This window comes from Aphelocoma coerulescens, chromosome 2, assembly GCF_041296385.1.
Source record: "Aphelocoma coerulescens isolate FSJ_1873_10779 chromosome 2, UR_Acoe_1.0, whole genome shotgun sequence".
NCBI lineage: Eukaryota > Metazoa > Chordata > Aves > Passeriformes > Corvidae > Aphelocoma > Aphelocoma coerulescens.
In genome coordinates, this window is record NC_091015.1 from 140,460,181 (window position 1) to 140,484,029 (window position 23,849).

The 23,849-nt window shown below is 37.8% G+C and overlaps 1 protein-coding gene and 1 long non-coding RNA gene across 3 annotated transcripts; one reads left to right on the forward strand and one right to left on the reverse strand.

Annotated features, from left to right (window-relative positions):
- Window positions 1-1,225: 1,225 nt before the first annotated feature.
- Window positions 1,226-20,560, forward strand: LRRCC1 (leucine rich repeat and coiled-coil centrosomal protein 1). 2 transcript variants are annotated; one of them, XM_069005025.1, is made up of 19 exons: window positions 1,226-1,604; window positions 1,689-1,894; window positions 2,254-2,319; window positions 3,073-3,240; window positions 5,086-5,255; window positions 5,356-5,565; window positions 6,382-6,584; window positions 7,331-7,490; window positions 7,825-7,973; window positions 9,106-9,310; window positions 11,672-11,811; window positions 13,099-13,300; window positions 14,398-14,583; window positions 15,765-15,939; window positions 16,656-16,819; window positions 17,637-17,845; window positions 18,037-18,174; window positions 19,523-19,658; window positions 20,272-20,560. In XM_069005025.1, exons 1-19 carry the CDS (start codon window positions 1,528-1,530, stop codon window positions 20,401-20,403), a joined length of 3,096 nt encoding a protein of 1,031 aa, XP_068861126.1. In that variant the 5' UTR covers window positions 1,226-1,527; the 3' UTR covers window positions 20,404-20,560. The 2 variants fall into 2 exon arrangements, with proteins under 2 accessions (XP_068861126.1, XP_068861127.1); XM_069005026.1 differs by lacking the exon at window positions 1,689-1,894 and having other exon boundaries at window positions 1,536-1,604.
- On the reverse strand, window positions 18,183-23,843 carry LOC138105273 (uncharacterized). Its single transcript, XR_011148437.1, has 3 exons — window positions 23,139-23,843; window positions 20,254-20,304; window positions 18,183-19,613 (listed from the first exon to the last, which is right to left on the reverse strand). It is a non-coding gene; the product is annotated as an uncharacterized lncRNA (long non-coding RNA).
- Window positions 23,844-23,849: the final 6 nt, after the last annotated feature.

The following is a 23,849-nucleotide window of genomic DNA, read 5'->3' on the forward strand; positions in this document are numbered from 1 at the left end:
TTACAGGGGCCAACTTGAAAGACACAGTGGTTCACACCAGTCCTGAACAGCAGGATTTTCACTCAAATACAAAATAAGTTCATTTGAAAAGTTAGTTTACATAATATGTCATGATGCAAAAAACCTTTGGCTAAAATAGGCATGCACAGACTGTTCTTTTGTTTCAATGACTTAGTTAAACTGGGTTTCCTTCACCACGCAGAAGCTTTGCAGCATGGTCAGTGACAGAATGTACAGCTCCAGAGCAGCTTATAACCATAAGAAAATTCTTTCATCTTCTCCAAATCTCTGCAGTACTCACTAACTACTTTCGCCTTACAGACTACAAAAATTGTAGTTCTACAAGAAGCATATCTCTACTTACTAAAACTTGCATGCATTTTAAATTGCATTTATTCATTTCATAAACTATACTATGTATTTAAGTATGCATTTAATATGCATAGATAATAATTCATAATAATTCAAATATTCATTCTCTAGTATTCATGACTGGGAAATTAAGCATAACATATATTTCAAATGTTTCAAATGCTTAATTTCCTATTTTATTTCAGTGTGTTTTCTGAGTATCCTTCTCTGTGAATGCACACATATTTTTTGATATCCAGCAATCTTCCAACTCTTTGTGTGTTCTGCCATGTACAGCTGGATTTGGATCACTATTTTAAAACAAATCGATGTTACACTAAATGGCATCTTTGAGTACAGATGCAACTGACTTTTTTCACTGATCATCCTAAAGGACGATTTTTAGTACAACAAAGGCATTTACAGAATCTCACAAGCAGCAGATTAATAAGGATTTTTTTTTACTTCTGACAAAGCTGCCTGATCTCAGTAAACCTCACTGAGGTAACCCCTTGGTGGCTGGGCACGGGAACGGGCTCCCCAGGGAGGCAGGCACAGTTCAAGCCTGACTGAGTTGCACATTGCTCTCAGGCACATGCTGTGACTCTTGGGGGTGGTCATCGATGATCCCTGTGTGTTCCTTCCAACTCAGGATATTCTGTGATTGAGTCTGTGAAACTCTTAATACCGTGTGAGCTCTAAGAAACAACAAAGCCCCCCAACACGCCCCCGACAAGAATTCAAAGCAGTCCGGTCTGTAGACCCGGCCCCTTCCTGGGCCGATGGGCAAGAAGCGGCAGGGAGCGGCAGGGAGCGGCAGGAAGCGGCAGGGAGCGGCAGGAAGCGGTAGGAAGCGGCAGGAAGCCCAGCGGAGGCAGGAGTCCGTCCCCACGCTGGCCCGCGCTGCGCGGGGCTCCGGCAGCGCCGCCTTCCCGCGGCCGCGCCTGCCCGCGGCGGGAGCGGGAAGCGGCGGGAGCGGAGCGCGGCGGCGGGGCCGTGAGGCGTTTGTGTCCCGGCCGTGAGGCGTTTGTGTCCCGGCCGTGAGGCGTTTGCGTCCCCGCCGTGAGGCGTTTGTGTCCCGGCCGTGAGGCGTTTGTGTCCCCGCCGTGAGGCGTTTGTGTCCCCGCCGTGAGGCTGGGAGCGCTGCCGTGAGAGGCGAGGGAGGTTTGAAGCGAGATGCGGCCTGCTCGGGGTCCCGGCGGGATGGCGGGGATGCCCGGCGAGCTCAGCCTCATGGATAAGGGCGTTAAGAGGTGAGTGCCGACGGGCCGGGGCTGTGGGGAGGCCGCGGCGAGGGGCGGAGCTGCCCGGCTGACGGTGGGCGCCTCTCTCCGCAGCCTGCGGGACGTATCCCTGAGCTCGGACCTGCACACGCTCAACGCCCACTGTAACCTCATCGCCAGGATCCAAGGGCTGGACCACCTCCGGAATTTGCAGCACTTGGATCTGTCATCAAACCAGATCCGCCGCATCGAGGGGCTCAGTTCCCTGGCTAACCTGCGCACCCTGAGCTTGTCCTGTAACCTACTAACCAAAGTGGAGGGTCTGCAATGTTTATTTTTGTCCATTTAGCAAGTTACAAAGGTTTTCTAAGAGTCGTCCTAAAGTTTACTTCTGGAATGTTTGCATATAATTAAGGTTAAACTAAGTTAGTATGGATTAGTATGCTAACTATTCTATAAAGTAAATTTTAAGATGCATATATAGAGTCTTCGTAAGCCTTATCATAGCAGAATGCCTTAACTTAGAAGGAAAACCTGATTTTTATATTATGACTATGGTTTAATGTCATAATTCATAGTTATGATCTTTAAAGGTTCACTTTTCAAGCTTTGAATTGGATGAAAGCAGAGCATTCTTCTGCAAATCATACTGTTTCTGTTTTTTCCTCATTTTGTTTAGGACTGGAAAAACTCTTTAATTTAACTATGCTGAACTTGTCATACAATCACATACATGATCTCTCTGGTAAGTGACTTTGCCATGTGCTGTGCAATATAAAGCATTTGCCTCACTTTAATTTTGAAAAACTTGACCAAGTGTATTTTGAGAAGTTTCTAGCACTTCAAGTGCCAATTCACTGAATAATTCTAATAAAGGTGGCAACTGCTGCTCCTCTCAGCTTTCAAGTTTCTAACACCAAAGATTGTTCTGAACTGGAATTTGTTCTTTGTTTGGTGAGGCCAAGCATGTTCTGAAAGTAGTACAACAAACATTTCAAACTTACTTCCAAAATATTCATATCTTTCAGTTTTATAGAACAAAAATGCAACTTAAGTATAATATGGAAGTTCTCTTCTATATCTCTTTGTTGAACTGGTCAGTTATTGCTTTTAAGATTTTATGCTACAAAATCAAGAGAACTTGTAATGGAAAATTAAAAGAACATTGGTAACAATTTTGTTAATGAGCTGAGTTATAAAATGAAACGTAAAGGAAAATGTTTATTTTTATATGCTTTTTAGCAGTCAGAGATTAGTCTGTTTCTTTAAAGCTAGCTCACATAGCTAGCTTAACTGTTGTACTTTGTGGTAGAGTAGCATAGGTAATTAACATATGTAGACAAGGGTATGGAGCAAGTGTTGTTCTCATTTCCGGTTATGATCTATTATTTACTGAATATTTTTCAACAAGATGCTATTTGTTCTAAACCCCATCGTCTAGGACTGTAGCAGAAAACATTACTTTGTGGTTGTTTGGGTTTTTTTCTGAAATTTCCAGGATTTCGATCCCTTCATGGAACCAGGCATAAGATTAGCCACATTGACCTTCACAGCAACTGTGTAAGCAATATTAATCACTTACTTCAGTGTGCAAAGGGGCTGCGCTGTTTGACAATCCTCACACTGGAAAAAAATGGAAAAGCCAATCCAGTGTGTCACACAGCAGGTATGGATTTTATCTTGTGTAGATATTTTGTGCTCATTAGGTCAGTGATTTCCCTTAAGTTGTGAGCCATTTTCTGAAGCTTGCAAATTCATTCATAAACTGGCCAGCCTGCAGAAATCTAAATTCTGTCAAAATTAATTCATTTTCCATTAAAAAAAATCTTTTTTTTTTTTCCCCCATGGCATATTCTCAAAATTGTAACTTGTATGCTTTGATAAGGCGCAACATTTTCACTTGTGAGTCCAGAGGAGGGCCACCAAGATGTTTAGAGGGATGGAGCATTTCTGTGAGGAAAGGCTGAGAGAATTGGAATTGTTCAGCCTGGAGAAGAGAAAGCTTCAGGGTGACCTAATTGTGTCTTCGCAGTACCTGAGAGGAGTTTACAAGAGTCCTGTCCTAGTGACAGGATAAGGAGGAATGGCTTCAAACTGGAATAGATTTAGATAAGATATTAGGAAAAAATTCTTTACTGTGAAGTGTGATGAGGTACTGGAACAGGTTGCCCAGAGTGGTTGTGGATGCCCCATCCCTGGAAGTTTTCAAAGCCAGGTTGGATGGAGCTCTGAGCCACATGGCCTGAAGGAAGGAGTATTAATATTATAAGCTGGATAGGTAGAGAATTCAAAGAATGTACGAAGAGTTATTGAACTGTGTAGACAGAGGGCAGGCACAGGAAGTAGATAGTCTGCTACTGATAGAGAACACAAAAGAGAGATCAGTAGCACTGTTAGCTTTTCCTTCTTTTCCCCCTGCTTTGGTTAGCAGTGACAGACTCTAGGAACCTCTGCAGTAATTAGCATTTTCATCCCAATAGGTGGCAGGTGTTTCACTAGGCAGCATGGAGACAAGTTGGAGAATGCATCACTTTTAGTTGCATTGTTTAGAGCTTCTGGTTTGGGGGTAGGTTTTTCAGGCCACTAAAATGTTGCACTCTAAGTTCAAACAAGTTAAATTGTAGCATCCTATATTGGTGTCGATTTTTTTATTTTCTCTGTGTGTAAGAAGGGAAAATCTCTTACAGGAAGGTAGAAATGGAGGATTGATACTTTTGGGAGAGCTCAAAGATAATTTCATTATGAAGAGTAGGACAGTAGGAATTACAACAATACAAAATAGCAACCATATCATGAGCATACAGATGATGCAGGTGTAATATATGTACAGTTAGAAAAGAAACATCAGAGGTAACTGAGGAAAGCCAAATAAGGTTCTAAATAATCTTGTCAGGCACACCCATCATGTTTTACAAATACATTCAGGCACTACAGAAACAGTAACAGCACTATTGAAGTTATCTGATTAACTTAGAAAATGCCACTAGTTTTTTTCTGCAAGTATTTACATACCTCTTCAAATCGATGTCTTTTGTGGCACTTTCAAAACCACAGTGTTCAGCAGCCTAAATTCTTGTAATTTAAAAACGTTAACTTCAGTGCTTTACAGTTTCATAATGCCTGACTTCATTCACTGAGAGAGGATGAAGTTGTCTAAGCCCTTTTAGAATTTGTTTTTCCATTACATTCATCTGCCCTTCCATTTGGTACAACTGTTTGGGTGCAGTAGGCTGATGTTGGAAGGTTTTCTGTGCAATTGCAGCGTGCTGATGGGGGTTGGGAAATCCTTGTGTAGATCAAGACTAGGCAGGCAGCTTCCCAGTTGATTCAATTTGTAGTGGTGTCTGTTGAAAGCCTTGTGTGGGGAAAGGTGAGACAATTGTAGATAACTCACTACTTTTTTTCTTACATTAAAAATGCAGTGAATCATTTAAGATAATGAGGTACCTATAATATACTAGACATCTCCTCAGGAGCTTGATTTCAATTTAAATGTGGTCTTTTTCTCAAGGTTATAGGGAAGCTGTTCTTCAGTCATTGCCCCAGCTAACAGCTCTGGATGGAAGAAATGTTTCTGGTGAATCAGTGGACCTGGCAGAAGAAAACTGTTCAGATTTGCAGTGTTTAGAAGATATTATGGGTTCTTTGGTTTCATCTGGGTGCCCTTCATCCAGAGATCAGGTGCCATCGTTTGTGTGTACTGGTTTTAAAAATGACACATTCTATTTTTATATTGCATGCCCCATATTAATGCTACAAGGGTTGTCTTTTCTTCTGATAGAACCATGTCCCCTTACCACTGGCAACACCTCACATCGACCAGGCACTGGCTCAGTTTCGGCAGCGTACAAGGATACCAGTGCAAGGTGCCACCAGCTCCTCCACAGAGCTGGTCTCATCTTCTGAACCGGAGAATACTGAGCTTGATAAAATACACAGTGAGATGAGGATTAAAAAAATAGAAGATCAGATTTTACAGATACTGCAAAAGGTGATTTTTTTTTTTCTGTGATTGCACAGCAAGTTTTGTTTGTAAGATAAGGTGTGCCTTTCTGATAATGAAACATTTGCTGAACCAGAGTAGAGAATTTCTACTGGTATGTACGGACTGACTGTGCTAATGTGTTCTTAATAATTTTGAGAAGCTGGGAATAAAATAAAACAAGTCTTTAAAACTGAAGATTCCCCTTTGAATCATGACAACTTTCATACAGTATAAAAACCATAGTGTATGGGACTAGCAGACCTATCTGATCATGTTATATTAGAAAATTCTTTTTATGTTTTTTATTTTACCCTGAAGCTATCAATATAATAGCTGAACCAGAGTAAAACATGAAATGCACCAGAGTATCTGGATTGTACAGTTGGTGAAAATTTCACCAATAGGTCTACTTGGTCTGACATGTTTGTCAGGTAATATAGTTTGTTTTATTAACATAGGTAGCTTAAGTTTGTTGGGTTTGCTTTGTGGTAGGGTTTGCATGGCTTTTTTGGCTTTAAGTGCTGTGTTTATTTTACATTTTTCACCACCTTTTTATGCCCACGGATTTTACCAAACTTCAGGTATTTAAAAAGGAAACAACTATATGTTCTCAAGCATCCTGGGTTTACTTTAGCTTTAAAACAACAAAATATTTTAGCAGGGAGGGAAGGGATTGTAAAAGTAAAAAATTGGAAACAATTATTTAGTTTTTATCCAAATTATTTTGTGTGAACTTTTTTAAAAATAGCTCCTGAATAAGTGTTAGAAATTAGCCAATCAGAAATTGTAAAATTTCTATCTAGAACTTTGTTCTCTTCTTAGGTATCTGATAGTTCAAGACAAGAAGCTGCTCCAAGTGCTCTCAAAGCTAAGAGAGACACAGATCCAACTTCTGAGAGTGAAAATGAGAGTGGAAAAGAGAACAACAGAAAGGTCACGAAAGGAAGCAAGATCCCCACTTACCGTAAAACTACCTTATCCATGAAATGTCATGCAAGTCATCTAAAGAAGAAAGTAACTGACAGGTATCCCAATGTTTACCATATAAAGCCAAAATGAATTAAACTGAATATTGTCAGCATGAACGTAGTTTTAACTTGAAACATTTCGCTGAAAGTGGTAGGTTGAGTAAATCAGCTCAGTTAAAAATGCCCTGAAAATGAGTAGCTACTGAGGCTTCATTCAGTCATTTCTCCTTATGAGCACAGTTTCTGTCTTGATGTGAGAAGGAAATTGAACTGAAGATTCCAGAACAAACATTTCCAAATTATAATCCCTTATATTTCCATCTTTATTTTAAATTGTGGTGACAAAAGAATTCTCCACAGATGGAACTGAGTAATTAAAAAATAAAAATAAAACATACATAGTGTCAGAACAATGGTGAAGAATATATATCCTTGATGAAGCTGAATATGCCATAGTGATTTGTTTGATTTATATAGTAAATATCAGAAGTGATGAATAGAAGACAGTACAAATTGGAATATATTAGTTCAGTAAGCCACTGCAGCTCTACAGCTACTCTACTCTTCTAAAATTATTTCATGTCTATGTGATCATGAGATGGTTTCAAACAGCATCTACTAGTTGTAAGTATCTTTTTAGAGCTGAATATTTTAATTTAGCTGTTGCCACTATGGTCTGATTGCAAATTATTTTCTAAATGATTTATTGGAACTCTCTAGTATTCAGCTGCTGCACAGAACTGTAAATTTTTTTCATTTAAAAGCATTTGAATCCACTGTTACTGTTTAAACTCTGCGTATAGGGAAGAGGAGAAGAGTTCCTCAAAGTGTCCATGCTCCAATCAGAAAGACTCTCATTTTAAAGTAGTGGGAAGAAAAGCTGAAATACTAACTGGAAGGCAGAGCAATATGGAAAAAGTAGAAGAACGTAATTCAAATCCCATAGAGGAATCAACATACCGAGTAAGTTTTGCATCATTTCAAGTTCAATAAAAGTATATCTTCACCTGAAGCCAAAAATATGTCTCCTGGTCAAACTAAAACTGGAGGTGACAAAAATAATTGCATGTAGATAGTATCAAAAGTAGTAGAGTTCTTGCAGTGTCAACTGGGAGAGGATGTATTTTTTTTTCACTTTTATGGGAGTTTTTGGCCTGGTCGCTTGCACTTTCTTCTGTCATCCATGAATTCCAGAGAGACAAAAAAGTCCTGTTCTACAATTGTAAATATTGTTTGTCATTTTTGGATATGCTTGAGTATTTCCTAGTAAGTTGATGTTTATCACATTCTTGCTAAGGCACTGATTCAAGAACTGGATCAGGAGAAAGAAAGGAGATGGAAAGCAGAGCAAGCAGAGAAGAAATTATTAGAGCATGTCAGTGAGCTACAGAAGCATGCAAAAGAAGAAAAGAATATTCAGAGTATGGCTGTGTACAATACAGACAGGTAGGGAAACAGTGCTGTAGTCTAAGAGTTTGTTATGGGGGTTTTTTTTAGTTTCCAATAGTTCATTTTGTAGGCTTAAGAAACAAGAACAGCTTTAAACAATATACTTGGAAAATAAGGCATCAAGAAGTAGTGCTAAAATTTCTCTCAGTATTACTTAGTGACATTCCTTTCTGCAGCTTGCTTCTGGTTCTTGTAGAACAGGATCAGTGAGCCACTTTCCTCCAGTTACTTTCCAAACAGTCTGTATCATAACTGTACCTTCAGTTCAAGCTCTAGTAGCTGTCCCATGTCATACTTCTGCCTTCTGTTTCCCAATCTCCCTTTCCACATACACCTAGAGTGTTCTTTGTTTTTTTCTGCACAGCATATTAGAAAAAAAATGTTTCTAGCAGGCCAGAGTCAGCCCATAGGCAATGTGTTGTGCGGGCAGGCCTAGTACATCTTCAGACAGATGGTTGTCCCCATCCTTTTGTGTTCTGAGCAGCAGCCTTGTCTTCAAAAGATCTCCCTATTTTTGGAGATGTCTGCTCCATCTGTCTTTTTTTTTAACTGCATTGTATTTATCAAAACCACATTTTCCTTCTTTTAGGAAAAACCAAGCCACATGCTTCCTGAGTTACGATCCGTGACTGACTGTGAATATTTCCCCTTTTTCCCTTCATTTTTTAGGTTCACCTCCCACTTTTATTTTATACCCATCTACATTTATACCATCTTCTATAAGAGGCTTATTATGTTTCTCTTCTGTCCGGATAGATCTTATGTAAAAATTGATAAAATATTTAGGATATTTCAGAGTTTCTGAAGATAATGATTAAATTACAAATGGATAGTGTATGTTCGAAATTTTTGTAAAGCAAAGTCATACTGGAATGTCATTTCCTAAAAGATGTATCTATGAAGTTGTCTCCACCTCAGGTTTTTTAAATTGAAGCTCCATATAGTAATGACTTAAGTAATAGTTTACATCTTTTTAAACACTTTCACGTGACAGTGCTGTAAATAGTAAAATGCGGTAAAAACCAAGATATGTTTCTACAACAGTTACTAATGCCTTTTTCTCAATGTATTTGGCATCAAACTTACAGGTAAAATGTTTGTAATACAACTTCATTGCATTTATTCTCAGGTTAAAGGAATTGATATTGAAAGAGAGAGATGCCAAAGCAAGACTCCAAGCAGATGTCCAACAGTTGAAAGGTGAAACTGAAAGACTTACTAATGAACTAAATCAGGCAAGAAATAAAGAAGCAGAACATCAGAAGGCCATGCAAGCTTTAGAAGAAACACTGTCCAAGATGGAGACACAGAGATTGCAGCAGCGAGCAATAGAGGTAAATATTTTTCATGAGTAAATTATACAGTGGCAACAGGGTGGCTACCATAGTCCTGAATACAAAGAAACACTGCATTTTACCAGCATTGAGTCTTGAGTTTTGTACAATAAAACCTGGGGCTTTTTTTCTACATAGTAGTAATTAATAACAGGTGTCCATTTTAATTGTCAGTTAATGTATTTTATAAACAGAAGTATGTCATGTGATGTGGTCTTAAGATACAGGAGAACAAATCCTATGTACATAATACTGAGAGTTGATATTTTCTGAAAACAGAGTGTTACAAAGACAAGTTTTTTAAAATATTGCTAAAATCAATAGAGATCTTACTGCTGGGATGGAAATCTGATGGTTCTGTTTGTTTTGCTGATCTAAAGAATTAGATGCTTTTAATTGCAACCAGAACAAAACAGTGATTGTTGAGAACTTCAAAGATTCTGGTTAGTTTGTGTGATGTTTTGTTTTTGTTTGTTTGGGATTTTTTGGTTTTGTTTTTACAGCTGGAGAAGATAATGATGCTTTTGTAGTCAGGGGCTCTTTGTTGAGTATACAAATATATAAGATCAAGATGCTGGACCAGATACTGCCACTATTTCTTTCTGAAAAATTAATTACTGAATTTTCAGTGTCCTCCAATGTCTATTCCTTTTGTTTGTTTATATTCCTATGTTAGCCCATGCCTGTCTCACTGAACTTAAAAAAATTGACTCTTACCACATGCATGCTGAAAAGTCAATAAACCGATAATGTGGTGCTCCGGGAAGTGATGTTGTTCAGGTTCCCTGAAAGGAATGAGAATCAGGGAGTGTGCTGACAGACAAACTGCAAAGCACCATTCAAGACACTCCCTACTTTAGGCTCCTGTTCGGGCACTTGAGTGGCTCTTCTGTTTCTTCCTTAGCAGCAGATACCCTGGAGCTGTTAGAGAACCTAGAAGTGACCTTCGGTTTAGATCAGGTATCTGCCTGTCAGTTTGAAATGTACGAAATTTAGTGATTTAGAGAACAGAAGAGTGGGATTTGTGTGTGTGTGGTTTTTTCTATCCTATAAGAATGGATACACCTTATTGATGTATGAGGTTTTTATTTTTCCTTTAATGAGCTTGTAGAAATAAGTCATCTCTTTTGGTGGTAGTAGCATTGTTTTTATCAACTGCAAAACTTTATTAAGGGAAAGTCTTTGTTCCTGTCTTTAAGATCCTGTAGCAAATACTCTGTTTCAAAGAATAATCATGATGCTCATGATTTTTGAATGTTCAGACTTAATATACCATTTGGCCTATTTTATAAATTCCAAGATTAAGAAATTATAGAATATTTCATAGAGCTTTCTCATCATACATCCTGGCAATTACCTTCAGTGGTAAATTACTCCATGTAGCCACTGTTTAAGACCTTCAGTCAGCATTACTAGATGACCTCTTGAAGGGATTCAAGATGAGTAAGTTTACTATGCATCTAAATGTGTACCCTGTTTTCAGGCAGTCTTTAAATTTGCATGTGTTCTTGCTTGGCATTTTTTAAGTGCTTCAGTTTAGGAGAGAATTGTTTCTGTTCTTCCACAAAAACAAAGGAATACAGTGGGGTGTGACTAAAAGTTACTCATTAAACTATTCATGAAAAGGCTTACCATGTAGAACATGAGAACTTAGCCTTCTGAAGTGTCCTGATTCTGAACTACCATTTAATGAGTAATCAAAACCTTTTTTATAACTTTTTTCTCATCTTTTTTCTTCATGTTGAATCAGAAAAGAGTTTTGTATTTAAAAGGCTTAAGTCTATGAAATGGAATTGCTCATAAAAGCTTGCATCGAATAGAAAAAGTGGAGTATGCCATCTGGTGTTTATACTGATTGTACATTTTTTGTAAAATCATTAGAAAGCAGCTCTGTTCAGCAACTCCAAACTGTACAAATCAGAAAGATGGAGATTTTTACAAAAGTGGAGAGTTAAAAAAAGAAATTTCTGTTGAAAACATCTAAAAATGTTTTGTTTGAAACTAATACAAGTATTACAATATGAGAGTTTCTAATTGAGGAGATCATTCTGCCAATGCACTTCTGCTTCTGCAGGACACCTTTAAGTTCTTTACAAATTAAGTAAATGCCCTTGGTTCCTTATTAAGGTCACTTTTTGTGTTGTAGTAAGTTAAGACTTTTTTTTAAACATCTTGTCTTAAATTTCTTCAAGTGTTACAATATATATTAAGAAAAAACCAAAATAAAACCAAGACCAAACCAAAAACCCCAAATAAAAAACTCTTAGAATGCACCTGTTCCTTTGCATTCTAGTATAAAACATGAAGACTAGATTACAGATATAAGAAAATCTTGTTCTTGTCTTTATGAATTCCACACAGATGAAACAGGTGCAAGAAGCAGAGCTTAAAGCATCAGCAAATGAAAGAGAAGTACAGTTACTGCGAATATCTGTCCGACAACAGAAGGAGAAGGTAAAACAACTACATGAGCTTCTTGTATTAAGAGAGCAAGAGCGAAGGTATGGGGTCATTATTTTCTTTTCACAAGTTAATAGAGATGCTTGTGTTGCCAACATGTTTTGCTTAAATGTGTTCTAAAGTACTGGTATGGTTTTGTTTGGGTTTGTTTTGTTTGGGGTTTTTTTGATTAGTGGGAGAGATGGTCTTTGTAAAAACATAGATGTACTCCCACACATTTTGTTGCTCATTTAAGAATATCTTGTAGATTCCTGACTCATCAGTTCACGTAGGCAACTTCTGGCCTTTCACATGAACGGTTCTTGTCTTATTATATGGGTGAATTCTTTATTTTAAGTACTCAGTCTGTAATCCAGGAATTATCAGATAAAAACAAAATTGTATTTGAATTACTGTCTGAAGAGCTGCATATGCTACAGTAACACAGTGTTCCAAAAAAACAGTCAGCTTCTGCAGTATCTTGCTTGTGGGTGGAGGATGAGTTACTTGCCTGGCTGTTCTCCTCTTTGAAAATTTCCCTTTTTTGGCAAATACTTGAGGGTAAGTTCTGTAGTGTTCAGCTAATACAATCAAAAATGTGTACAAACTAAAGCAAGAAGCACCATGTGGTATAGTAATATATAACGAAGGTTATTAATAAAATAAGCTGGTTACATTTGCTGAATTTTAACAAGGGAAAATGTATTCAGATACCAAGAAAACTGCAGGTTTAGATGGGAAGAATCTGATAGCTGTGTTTTGAGAACTTCGAATACTTACCTCATAAAGCTCCAAAAGATGTAATGTGAAGGACTGGATATTTTATTTTATATTGTTTTGCTTTTGAGTAGATGAACAGAGTAGTGTTAAAATACAGGGTAGATTTGCTTCATCATTGTCCTTTAGGTCCCTCTTGCTGCTGCTTTTCAGGTTTTGGGTGTGAGTGAATAGCACCAGTTGTTGGGTGAGGGTGAAGGGAATGACTGACTGCAGAAGAGGGTGTCTGGCTGTACACGGCTTTTCTCTGATTCCAATGTCACTTCCAGATGTTTGCTAACAGCAAAGCAAACAAGTGCTAACTAACAGGAAAAGCACAATTGAACAATTTCTGCAAATGTTTGAATTAAAAAGTAAGGATATTCCTTTGGGTGTTTTAACAGTAGTCAACAGCATTTTCCTCATGCCAGGGCCATTGTCATAGAAGACTGAAAACTGTCTGTGAGATGAAGGAATTTATCCCATTTATTATGTAATTCATTATCCTTGTTCAGTAAGACCAAGGAAATGAATTAAAGCAGCATTGTGAGATCCTGCAGTTCATGTCTTAAGTATATGCTTGACAATTTCAGGAAAGAACTTGAAACCCGAGTTGCTTTAAACGGACCTGAATTTCAGGACGCTTTGTCAAAAGTAATGGCTAAAGAGGAGCAGAGGCATGAACAGCATGTTAGAGAATTTCAGGAGAAAATTGACATGTCAAACCAGAAGTACAGAGAGTTAGAAGATGAATTTCATTTAGCTTTAACAATAGAAGCAAAAAGGTTTAAAGAGGTAAGACTAAGGGAACATTTCATCTCACACTAGGTGGGGTTGTAGTTCTCTTAAATATGCTGGCTTTGGGAGGATATTTTGGGTGTGGTTTTTGGTGTTTTGCTGGGTTGGTTTTTCACCCCTATGGTCTTTGCTCTAAGGATTCATGCAAAAATACTGGTAGAAAGATTTGAAATACCAGTGATTAGAACAATGACAGCAAATGCCAAGTCAACACTCAAAAACCCCAGCATTTTTGTTTATATGTAGAACATAATTAAAAGAAATTTTAAAAACACCTTCTGTCGGATGTTATCAATTTCTTTTAAAATATGTTGACCTTCTATTAGAATATATTCAATTACAAGTTTTACTCTTTTTTGGTTTGTGTTTTGATAAGGTTATAGTTAAATACATATACAAGTGTATTTAATAATATAGTTCCTTATTGTCTAAGTTTTCCAAATTTAATTTTGGATATACATTTTGAAACTCAAATTCGAAACTTGCTTACTAAATTCCTTAGAGAATTTATTTCTGTGGCTAGTATGTACATTTTTTTATATGTCAAATAAAATATTAAATGCTTCACCTTAAGCTTGGTTTTCTTTGTTTTAAATCAGTTTTAAATAGATGGGAAAAGAGGGGAAAGAAAAGACAGGGGTTTTACCCTTCAAGTCTTTCTGTTGCAAGAAAAAAAGGTTTGAATGAACTTTGTCCTTCTTTTGAGATTTTAATGTCAATTTTAGCAATGATATTAAATCAAGGTATTGTTTTCAGTTACCAAGTATGGTTTTTCTGCTCTGCTTCCCATCCACCCATGGATTTTTTTCTCTGTGTGTGGGTTTTGTTTGTTTGTTTGGGGTTTTTTTTGTTATGTTTTGTTGGGTTTGGGTTTTTTCTACAAATATGTAGCTGGGTAGAATATGTAGCTGTTTTTCAAGTCAAAGTTTCACCAACAAACCAGGAGAAAACCAGTTTCAAATATTCACTAATTTCATAGACAGCTGATGAATTTCTGTGTCTTCACTTAAAATTCAAATGTCACTTGTGTTTATATATGCACACTTCTTTTTGAAATGTTAGCATTTTTTAAGTCATGTCTTATAAAATTTTAGGTAAAACACGATTTTGAAAAAGTTTCTGCTGATCTAGTTGAACACAAACAAGCCCTCTTTGAGTTGGAACAAAGGGAAAAAGACATGGCAAGTCTGATCCAAGACCTGACAAATATAGTGGAAGAACAGAAAGGAAAAATTGCAGAATTAACAAAATCAAATGAAGAAGCTACAGCAAACCTAAAGGTATTTGTTTCAAAACATTTCAACTACATGTTATTTTTTGTAATGTTTCATCTATAAAAGTTAATGATTCCATACAAGCTTGATAAACTAAATGACACAGGTTTCCTGTTGCACCAAAACCCAGTACTGCATGTCAGCCTTTATTCTTGCATATTGCACTTCTATTTCTCACAAACACCACTCCCCATATGGAAAAATCTAGATTCATTCTTGTCGTCAAAAGTGCACTCCTTGCCCTTCGAGCAGTAGCAGCTTATATAGAATCAGCTGGTCAATCAAAACTACGTTAATATTCCTGACCCCTTGTAAATTCAAGGAAATAGAACATGCTTCTGCATTGGTCATTGTACATGAAGGAGAAATGTTATTGAACAAATAATGCAGCGTAATTGTTAGGAGCTTAGTATCTCCTACTTGTATAATACTAGCAGTATTATTCATTATCTACTAATTGTCAAGTTTTAATCTTAAACACTGTGGGCACAGTTGCTTTGTGGTAACATATTCTAGTACTATCCTCTTATCCTTAATTAATTCTTAAAAATCTTAAGAACATAACTTCTAAATGGTCGTGTGATCTAGTCCAGCTTTGTGCTAAAACTTGGGTGCAGTACAACCTCTGCACAGCTGTTTCTAATCTCCCCTCTTCATGTTTTTGTTAGGGTGTCCAAACATTATGTTGTTGTACAGAATAGGATTCTGCCAGTCAGTGGTGCTTCTAAGAACAAAATTGAAAAATACCTATATTAAATAGCTGTAATCTGTAAAACAAAAAGTTGCTTGGATAACTGAAGATAAATACTTATCATTGGAAGTGAAAGTTCATCCCAGCTTCTGACTTCTTCTGATTCAGTTTTTAATATTTTTACTTTCTCTTTTGCTTTTCTTGACTTCTGCATTTGTAATTCTAAATGGGTTTTTATAATGACATTGAGAATTTATAGTGGCTATTTAGAAACCAGCTTTACTGGATTTTGGAATTGTATGTCTATTTGAAGCAAACATACATGTTTCACAACTGGAACAAGATGCAGATAGAACCCTGAATGCAAGTAGAATATTTCTCAGTTAACTTAATCTGCTGTATATAAGTTACTTTCCTAACCCATTAGTACTGATTTGAAGTTTTGAATATTGTTTTAAATGATCTTACTGTCTTTTCCCAATGTTTGTTCATATAGTGTCGAACTGAAGAACTTGAAACTCTGATTGAGGAGGACAAACAAAAGGCTGTTCAAGTTGAACTTCTAAAAAAGGAAAATGGAAAACTTATTTCCCAGCTGACAGCCCAGGAATCTGTGATTGATGGATTAAAAATGGAAAGAAAAATATGGGGGCAGGAGTTGGCAGAACAGGGTAAAATAGCAGGTTATTTTTCTTTTGCAGAAGAAATGGTGGTGTTCAATATCTTACGTTTCAAATAAACACTCCAATACAGTTGTAATCATGACAGGGCCCTTGGCTGCCTTCCTGATCTTATCCAGTTGTAAAGATGATGTGCAAAAATAGGTGTTCTGTGGGACACAGGCTGGTACAGGATCTGTAACAGCATTTGTGGGAGTCAGCTGCGAATACAATTTATGTTTCCTGAAAATGTGAAAATACCGTAATGTTGAACAAAGAACTTTTAAACATGGAACTAGAAAAACAAGGATTTGTAAATAATGTTATGTATTACTTCTCGTCTAGCAGGGAAGTCTAATATGAAAATTTCAGTATATATCTTAAAAGAGTGCTAAATGCTGGGAGGAAAAAAAAGTTCGGGCATTTTTTATTTTCATTTGACTCAGCACCACCTTGTGGTCCTTTGGGGTCTGTAAGATTTGCTGTCAACTATTTTTCAGATAAGTTTTCAAAAAGGATAAAACACAGACCTTCAGTTCTGCATTTCCTCTTAAGTGTTATCTACCTACAGATTAAATCCCTATAGTGTTTCCATTGGACAAAATAGTCACTACTTTGGTTTGTAAGGTTCTTACATTTGCCTCCCCCAGCCCCATCTCCCAACATTCTACATCTTGAAATCATCTATAACATGAGTTGCTGTAATGTGAAAATCCTGTTTTGTCTAGGAGCTCATCTTGCACAAGATCGGGGGAAACTGGAGGCAAAAATTGAAGTTCTAACAAATGAGATTGACACGTTAAAAAAGCAAAAGGAACAGGACAGTGATACCATAAAAATTAAAAACAAAATAGTGGATGATCAGACAGAAACAATTAGGAGACTAAAAGAAGTAAGTGCCATATCTGACAATTTGTGGGCTTAACTTTCACTGCAAGCTTAATTTTAGCTGTCACAAAGCCTGTGATGAAAGCTGGGTCTGCACTCGTAGTTTACCAACTCACAAATCACAATCAGGCTGTCAGTTGCAATTCATTTCACTGAGAGCAGAAGAGGGCTTTTTATTAAATTGATGCACAGTGATGGTACTTTCAATCTCTCACTGAACCATATTTATGTAGACTTTCTTCTCTTTGCTTTGCTTCAATTTATTCTTGATAATGATTTTGAGAGAGGTGAAAGTAGGATAGCATAATTCTTCCTGAGTGTTTAAAAGAAAAGGAAAAATATTTATTTTACAACATAATTATTTTGTCTTTTTTTTGTTCTTGTAAAACAGTATTTTGGCAGCAGAGGTACTATGTTTTGTCCCAGTAATTCCATTTGTCTCATTTAGAGACTTAAGATTAACTTATTAATCAAAATTTTGTAGCATGTTATGTCAAAGTTAGATGCATTACTCATTGTTACAATTGTGAGCTCAGTGACTTACATATGTTTATACAACTCTTATGTAGAATAAGAGTTCAAAATAACTTTTTTCTTAACTTGCTTTCAACTTCAGATTTGTGTTTTGATGACTTTGATTTTTATTCTGACTTCTTTCAGATGAAGATTAAGTAACTGACTATCACTTTCTAAGTGTTCTTCATACATTCAGAAGAGTAAACTTTCACGTTCTTCTCTGCTTTATTCCATTGTAGACTAAACAAATACTTTTAAGGGGTAACAATAAAGTTTATGTGTTCTAAAATACTTGTCTTCTAAAGGGCTTACAAGAAAAAGAGAAACAAATCAGAAAACAGCATGAAGAAAATCGGGAAGCTCAGAAGTTGATTCAAGTGCAGTTGGATGAAAAAGCTGCTGAATGTGAAAAGCTAATAGAAAAATTAGAAAGGCAAAATGAAAGAAAAGACGAATTAAAGCAACTGCTAGAAGAAAAAGAAATAGAACTTGATGACATTAAGAATGCACACAGGTAATACAAATCACAGTAATTCTTTGGGATCATTGTATGCAACACTGCTCTGAAGTTATTCTATGTTCAGAGAGTACTCGCTTGCTATTAAAACCCACAGAAATGAGGAAAGATGGAAGCATGAAAAACTCTTCTGCCCTCCTAAGAAGTGGTATTTGCATTAATTGTAAATATGAGCATTTTATTTTCAGTGCACTGAAAAAGAGGTGGCAAGGTAAAGGAGAGCTGTTAAGCCAGCTGGAGGTGCAGGTTAAACAAATGAAGGAGAACTTCGATTTCAAAGAGAAGAAGTTGATTGAAGAGAGAAATAAAAGCCTTCAAAGTCAAAGGTGAACATTTCATTAGTTTATTTTGTGACTACTCAGTTACTGTAGAGTTGCACTATTAATAACTGTGCAGAAATGCTCAATTAAGTGATGAAAGAATGTGTTAATACCTTTTTAACTACTTGGTGAGCCCAGTTACAACTGGGCCTAGAAGGAATTCCTGCTGTAGAGGTGACTTCATGGAACTGGCATTCAGTTACAGCATTCGTTGTCTGAACTCCTTAATTTCCATTTTCTTTGAAAATAACCTCATACAGTTGGCCTTGTCCCATCAATCCAATCTGTCACAATCCTTTCTGTAGAGTCTTCCTGCCCTCCTGCAGATCAACACTCCTGCCCACCTTGGTGTCTGTTAGTCACTGTTTGAGTCTGTGACAAACAGACTGTTTCTAAATTACCTGTCGCTTTTCCCATAAAAATAGCAAGATTTTTAATTTATTTTCTTGTTCCTCTTGTACTGTCAATTTCTTTGATCAGTTAATAGTTAAATATGAGATGATACAGAAACAAGTAGTCATAACCTGGAAAATTATTTCATATGCTTCTGGAATGATGGAGAAGTTTGTTAGACTGATGCCTGTGATAAGTTTAGATTCTTACTATAATTTTTACTTTATTCTTTGGCCCACTTCTCATGTTTTTCTTCCTTCCTCCCAACTACTCTAGAGAAAATACCAGATAGTTAATAAGACTGCATACAAAGAAAAAAACAGAACTACAACAAATCAACAGCAAACAACACTAACAAGCCAAACAAAACCAACCAAATAGTCAATAGTACTGGGGTTCAGAAGTGTTAGAAGAACAACAGTGAAACTAAAATTTTTGATCTAAATAATTCTGGTTTGTTTCAGAATTTTGTTGTAAATTAATTGTATAAATTTGCATTGCTTTTTGTTCCTAGATACTTAAGAACTATCCCCTAAAAGCAGAATTTGCTTGGAGTTAAAGAAAACGCTTCTTTATGGTGAAGGAGACCCTTCTCTTTTTCTGTGAGACACAGGCTCACAGGCCATTCACAGGATCACACAGTTCATTCCCTTCTTGGGAACCAAAAGCATAAGGAAATGTTTGAAAACAGGGGGAGCTCTTATCCATGTTGACAGTAGCAAGCCCTAATCTTCATATCCTTTGCTAGCGATTAAATGCCTCTCCGAAGAGAATGCCCAGAGTCCTAAACACAGTGCATAAAGCTAGAACATGTACTTGAGAAAACAGGACACCTTCTGATGCCGATATGTAATTGTCTTCATGCTTATGTTATGAAAACCTTATCAAAGGCAGAGTTGGACAAAGCAAAACACTTCAGTTGCTTGCAGGAGTGTGATTTTTTTTTTAATCATTTTTTTAGGATTGCTGTGGAAAAGCTTCATAAAATGGATAATGCTTTCAGAAAACAGCTTGAGTCAGTGCTGGCAGCACATCAGGAAGAACTCTTGCACCTGGCAAATGAAAAGGAAAAACAAATTGAAGCAGCAAATGAAAAAGTAATTTTAATACTCAATTTATATATTTATTGTATTTGCATTTTTATTCTACAGCTGCTACAAGAGTGGTGCTTGGAAGTCTCCTGTTTGAATCTAGCAGGCTGACTCTGGATGGCAACAGTCCTGGTTTAGTACTCAATCTTTGCATAGCAAGAAAATCTCTAGACTTGTGCCATCGTGAAGTTTTGAATTCAAGCAAAGTAAAGCTCCATGCTATGTAGCTACTATGAATCACTAGCTAAGCATTTCCTTATGTATACAGGCAAGGGTAATGATGACTGTGCCAGATAATCCATTTAACTCACTTATGCCAACCTTAACAGTTACTGTTTCTGTTACCTACTGCATTCTTCCTTAACATGACAACTGGTGCTTTTTTTTCCATAATAACTTTCTGGATTGATACAGTACTTGCTATCTCTTAGCAGATCAATACATTTTTTAAAGAAAGATTTTGGTACTGCATCCAGTAGCAGGAGTAGTGCATAGCATATTCAAACAGAAGCATATATGTCTTGCATTACTTATCAGTGTTAAAAATTGCCAAGATTATATGGGTTTAGGTGTATTAAGAAAAGCAAGAATTCTGTTTCACCTCTGTGTGCTCTTTCAGGTTTACTCTGTTGAAGAAGAAATGCGGGAGCTTCTGCAAGAAATGGCAAACAATAAAAAAGCCATGGAAAATAAAATACGACGACTTACACATGCACTGAATGATATTCAACAAGACTTTGAAGATCATTAATATTTATACTAAAAATGTATATTACACAAGCAGTTTCATACACTGCAATGCACTTTGCCTTGTTTTCTAGACAACTAAGTCTGTTGTATATTTTGATAATTCAGGGAGTAGACATAAACGTTTTTACATTATTTTCATAATAAATAGTTATTTCTAACGTTTGGTTATTTTTAACTGCTGTCAAAACGGGTCACAACATGTATAGATGAAAAGCATCATATGAAATTAAGAATTGGCATGTTTAATAAGAGAAAAGGAAGTTGGAAAGTTCTAAGCCAAGAGCTTGAAGCTTTGCTTCAGTGAGGTAAAGATTCTTATAATGAGAAAACCAAGAATGCTGAATCACAGAAGGGCTTGGGTTGGAAGGGCCTTAAAGATCATCCAGTTCCAAACCCCCTGCCATGGGCAGGGACACCTTCCACTAGCCCAGGTTACTCAGAGCCCCATCCAACCTGACCTTGAATACTTCCAGAGATGGGGTATCCACAACTTTCTGGGCAATCTATTCTAGTGCCTCACCACCTTCACAGTAAGGAATTTTTTCCTATTATCTGATTTAAACCTACTCTCAGTTTAAAGCCATTCTCCCTTGTCCTGTCATAACATGCCCTTGTAAATAGACTCCCTCCATCTTTCTTGTACCTGAAAACATGTTTAATCTGCCACTGTTGGAGAATGTACAACTACTGCAACTTAGAGTGGCTTTTTTGGCAGCATAGTTTGGTTTTCTCCACAGCAATAGGCTTCCTACCAGGCTTTTGAAATAAAGGAGATAATAACCTAAGAGCTTTTTATGGAAGCAAAACATAAGCCTTATGTTAATATATTGTTACATTTATTTCTTGGTGGAGACCTTACCATCTCCACTGTATTTGGGCATTTACTTCATGTGCCTGTTCTCCGAGGATCCTAAACTGTCACTGAACAACTACCCTACCCCACCCCTCCCCTCCCCACCCCACCCCTCCCCTCCCCACCCCTCCCCTCCCCTCCCCTCCCCTCCCCTCCCCTCCCCTCCCCTCCCCTCCCCTCCCCTCCCCTCCCCTCTCCCCCCCCCCCCCCCATCCTCCGAAGCGTTTCATGCTGCACTAATAAAGGGAGCAGTGAGTAGTAAAATCACGGGTACGCGCTGCTACACCAGGTGGAGCCATTTCCTCCCTCCTTGCACCTCGCAGTAGCTGGAGCAGAGTCCTGTTGCTCCAGTGACGGAAGCAGCCCCTAAGCCAACTTTACCATCATTTGTTCAGAACCCAGGCTTTAGCACATTAGCACAGTGTAACTGTGCATTTTTGTGCCCAGCAGCCCCGTAACAGTACTTAGTGCTGGTAAAAAGCCCTGGCGTTTGGATAACTGAGGTGCTGCATTTGTTAACAATTTGTTAATGAAAGCTTGATAAACCAGAGCTTGATACCAGCTGCCTCTTGTTATGAGGTGCAGCTTAAGCGTGGGCTGTAAAAGGCCTTGAAAACACGGCCAGGACTTGAAAGTAGAGGCTATGGCAGTGAAAACAACTTCCTGATGATCAGTAACTTGTCTTTGACAAAGCACAGCCTTGAGAGCTAGCAGCACACTTTTTGTTTTAAGAATGGAAGTAGCAACAGCAAAGCAAAATAAAAAAAGGCCGCCCAACAAGTGAATGAGATGCCTGCAACAGCCTGGGGAACAACCCCCGCTGTGGGGAGGCGTGTAGGGCTGGGAATTGTCTGGAGATCGCATGGTCTTATAAAAGGGTAAAATTCCAAATTTGTGGAGGGGATCGAAAGCAGACACCTGCTTCAGCTCTGACTCCCTGCATCAAGAGTTCCTGCACCTGACCCATGAAAACACCAGGAATGAGCCATCAGCACTAACGGGGAGGTGTCTGCACTGTGGTACTCCCAGCTAAGGTAGGATAGAGTTGTTAAGGACTGTTTGCTTGGACTCTGTCCCATTTGTTTATAACATGTAAAAATTATGAAATAGTGGTAATGGTTAGCAAGGTGTAAGGACAAACTTTTAACTCAGTTCTCCAAAGGCAGAAGAAAATTATTTCTTGTGCTCTATACACTCTGTCTACAGTATGTGAGGAAATGCTCCCCTGGAAAGCTGTTCTATAGTATTTTTACAGATATCATTGTTGCAGAAAGGTTGCACCACTTCAGAGTGCTTTTCTTCATGTTGATCGAGTGTTTCCTGGGGCACTTCTTTTTTCTTTACTTACTAGTTGGCCAAGCTACACTTTGGGTGAAGTAATTGAATACCTGGAATGCACCAGGAAGTTAAAAGAACTTATTCTTGCCCTGATTCAATTTTTTAATATCTCCTCTGAGTTTTAACTGCAAAATTTTTGTTCTGAAACTCATTGCCTGATTTCATCATAGGGAGTTGTTAACATTTTTAACATAAATTCTTTCTATTCCTTGCTCTTGGCTCAGGAATTTCATATTACAGTACTTGGGAACATTAGTGTGTTAGCAGTGCTAGGAACATTTGTTTTTCTTGCAGATAACTCTGTCTTTGGCATTGCTTCCATCTTTATGCTTACATGGCTTCCTTAGAGCTTTTTAATAAGTGTTTAAACGATTTTTACCTTCAAAATGGTGAAATAATAAAGATGTGGTGCAGGTGAAAGCGGTACCAAATTTACATATTCACAAGGATAAATTTCAACCCAGCATGACTGAAAGATAAAACTTAATAAAATAAATAAAATACACTTAATTAAATAAGAATATAAACAAAATGTGAATGCTGACCTTGTCAGATGCAATGCATGCTCTCGTGCATCAATCACGACAATTTAAAATCAATTCCATTATTAGTCTTTGTTTTCATTTCCGGACAAGAGAATGATCTGTTTAAATCAATACTGAGAATGGAATGAGGAAATTGCTGTGTTACTTGAGACCAGGAGGAGTGTGATTCCAGGTCCAGAGAGAGCGTGTTACCATGCACATGTTGCCCTGAACATGGGATTGCACGTGCAGGTACGGCTCCTGTGTGCCATGGCACACCCAGGCTACAGCGCTCCGCTGCCGTGTGCGATGGGTAGCTGAGGGTCTGCTCTTAAGTGCATCCCCTGAATTCTTATCCAGTATGGACTTTAAAGCTTCTCTGCTTTTATCCGATAGTATCTAGGGAACGAGGTGTACCTGAATTAAGGCCAAGTATATTTGGACACAAGGGAAGGGACTGGGTAAGCATTCAAAATTCCCTGTGCCCCTGGCGTGTCCTGTGCCTGGCCTGGCAAGGTGTGAGAACATCGTTTGCAATTAATCTAAGTGCATTTATACCAAATGCAAACGGTGAAATGAGCGACAAGGAGCTATGGATGCGGGGACAGCCAGGCTCGCCGGACGTATCTCGCCGACTCCAGGCTTGCGCTACCCGTCCTGGGGGCCCTGAGCGAAAGCCGGGAGCGGCCCGCGCCAGCCAAGCGCAGTCCCTCTCTCGCAGGCCGCGGGGCC

Coding starts and splice junctions, on each gene's coding strand:
- LRRCC1 (XM_069005025.1), top strand. CDS start 1,528: ATGCGGCCTGCTCGGGGTCCCGGCGGGATGGCGGGGATGCCCGGCGAG. Junction 13,301..14,397: donor AAGCAAAAAGGTTTAAAGAG/GTAAGACTAAGG, acceptor ATAAAATTTTAG/GTAAAACACGATTTTGAAAA. Junction 14,584..15,764: donor AAGCTACAGCAAACCTAAAG/GTATTTGTTTCA, acceptor TTGTTCATATAG/TGTCGAACTGAAGAACTTGA.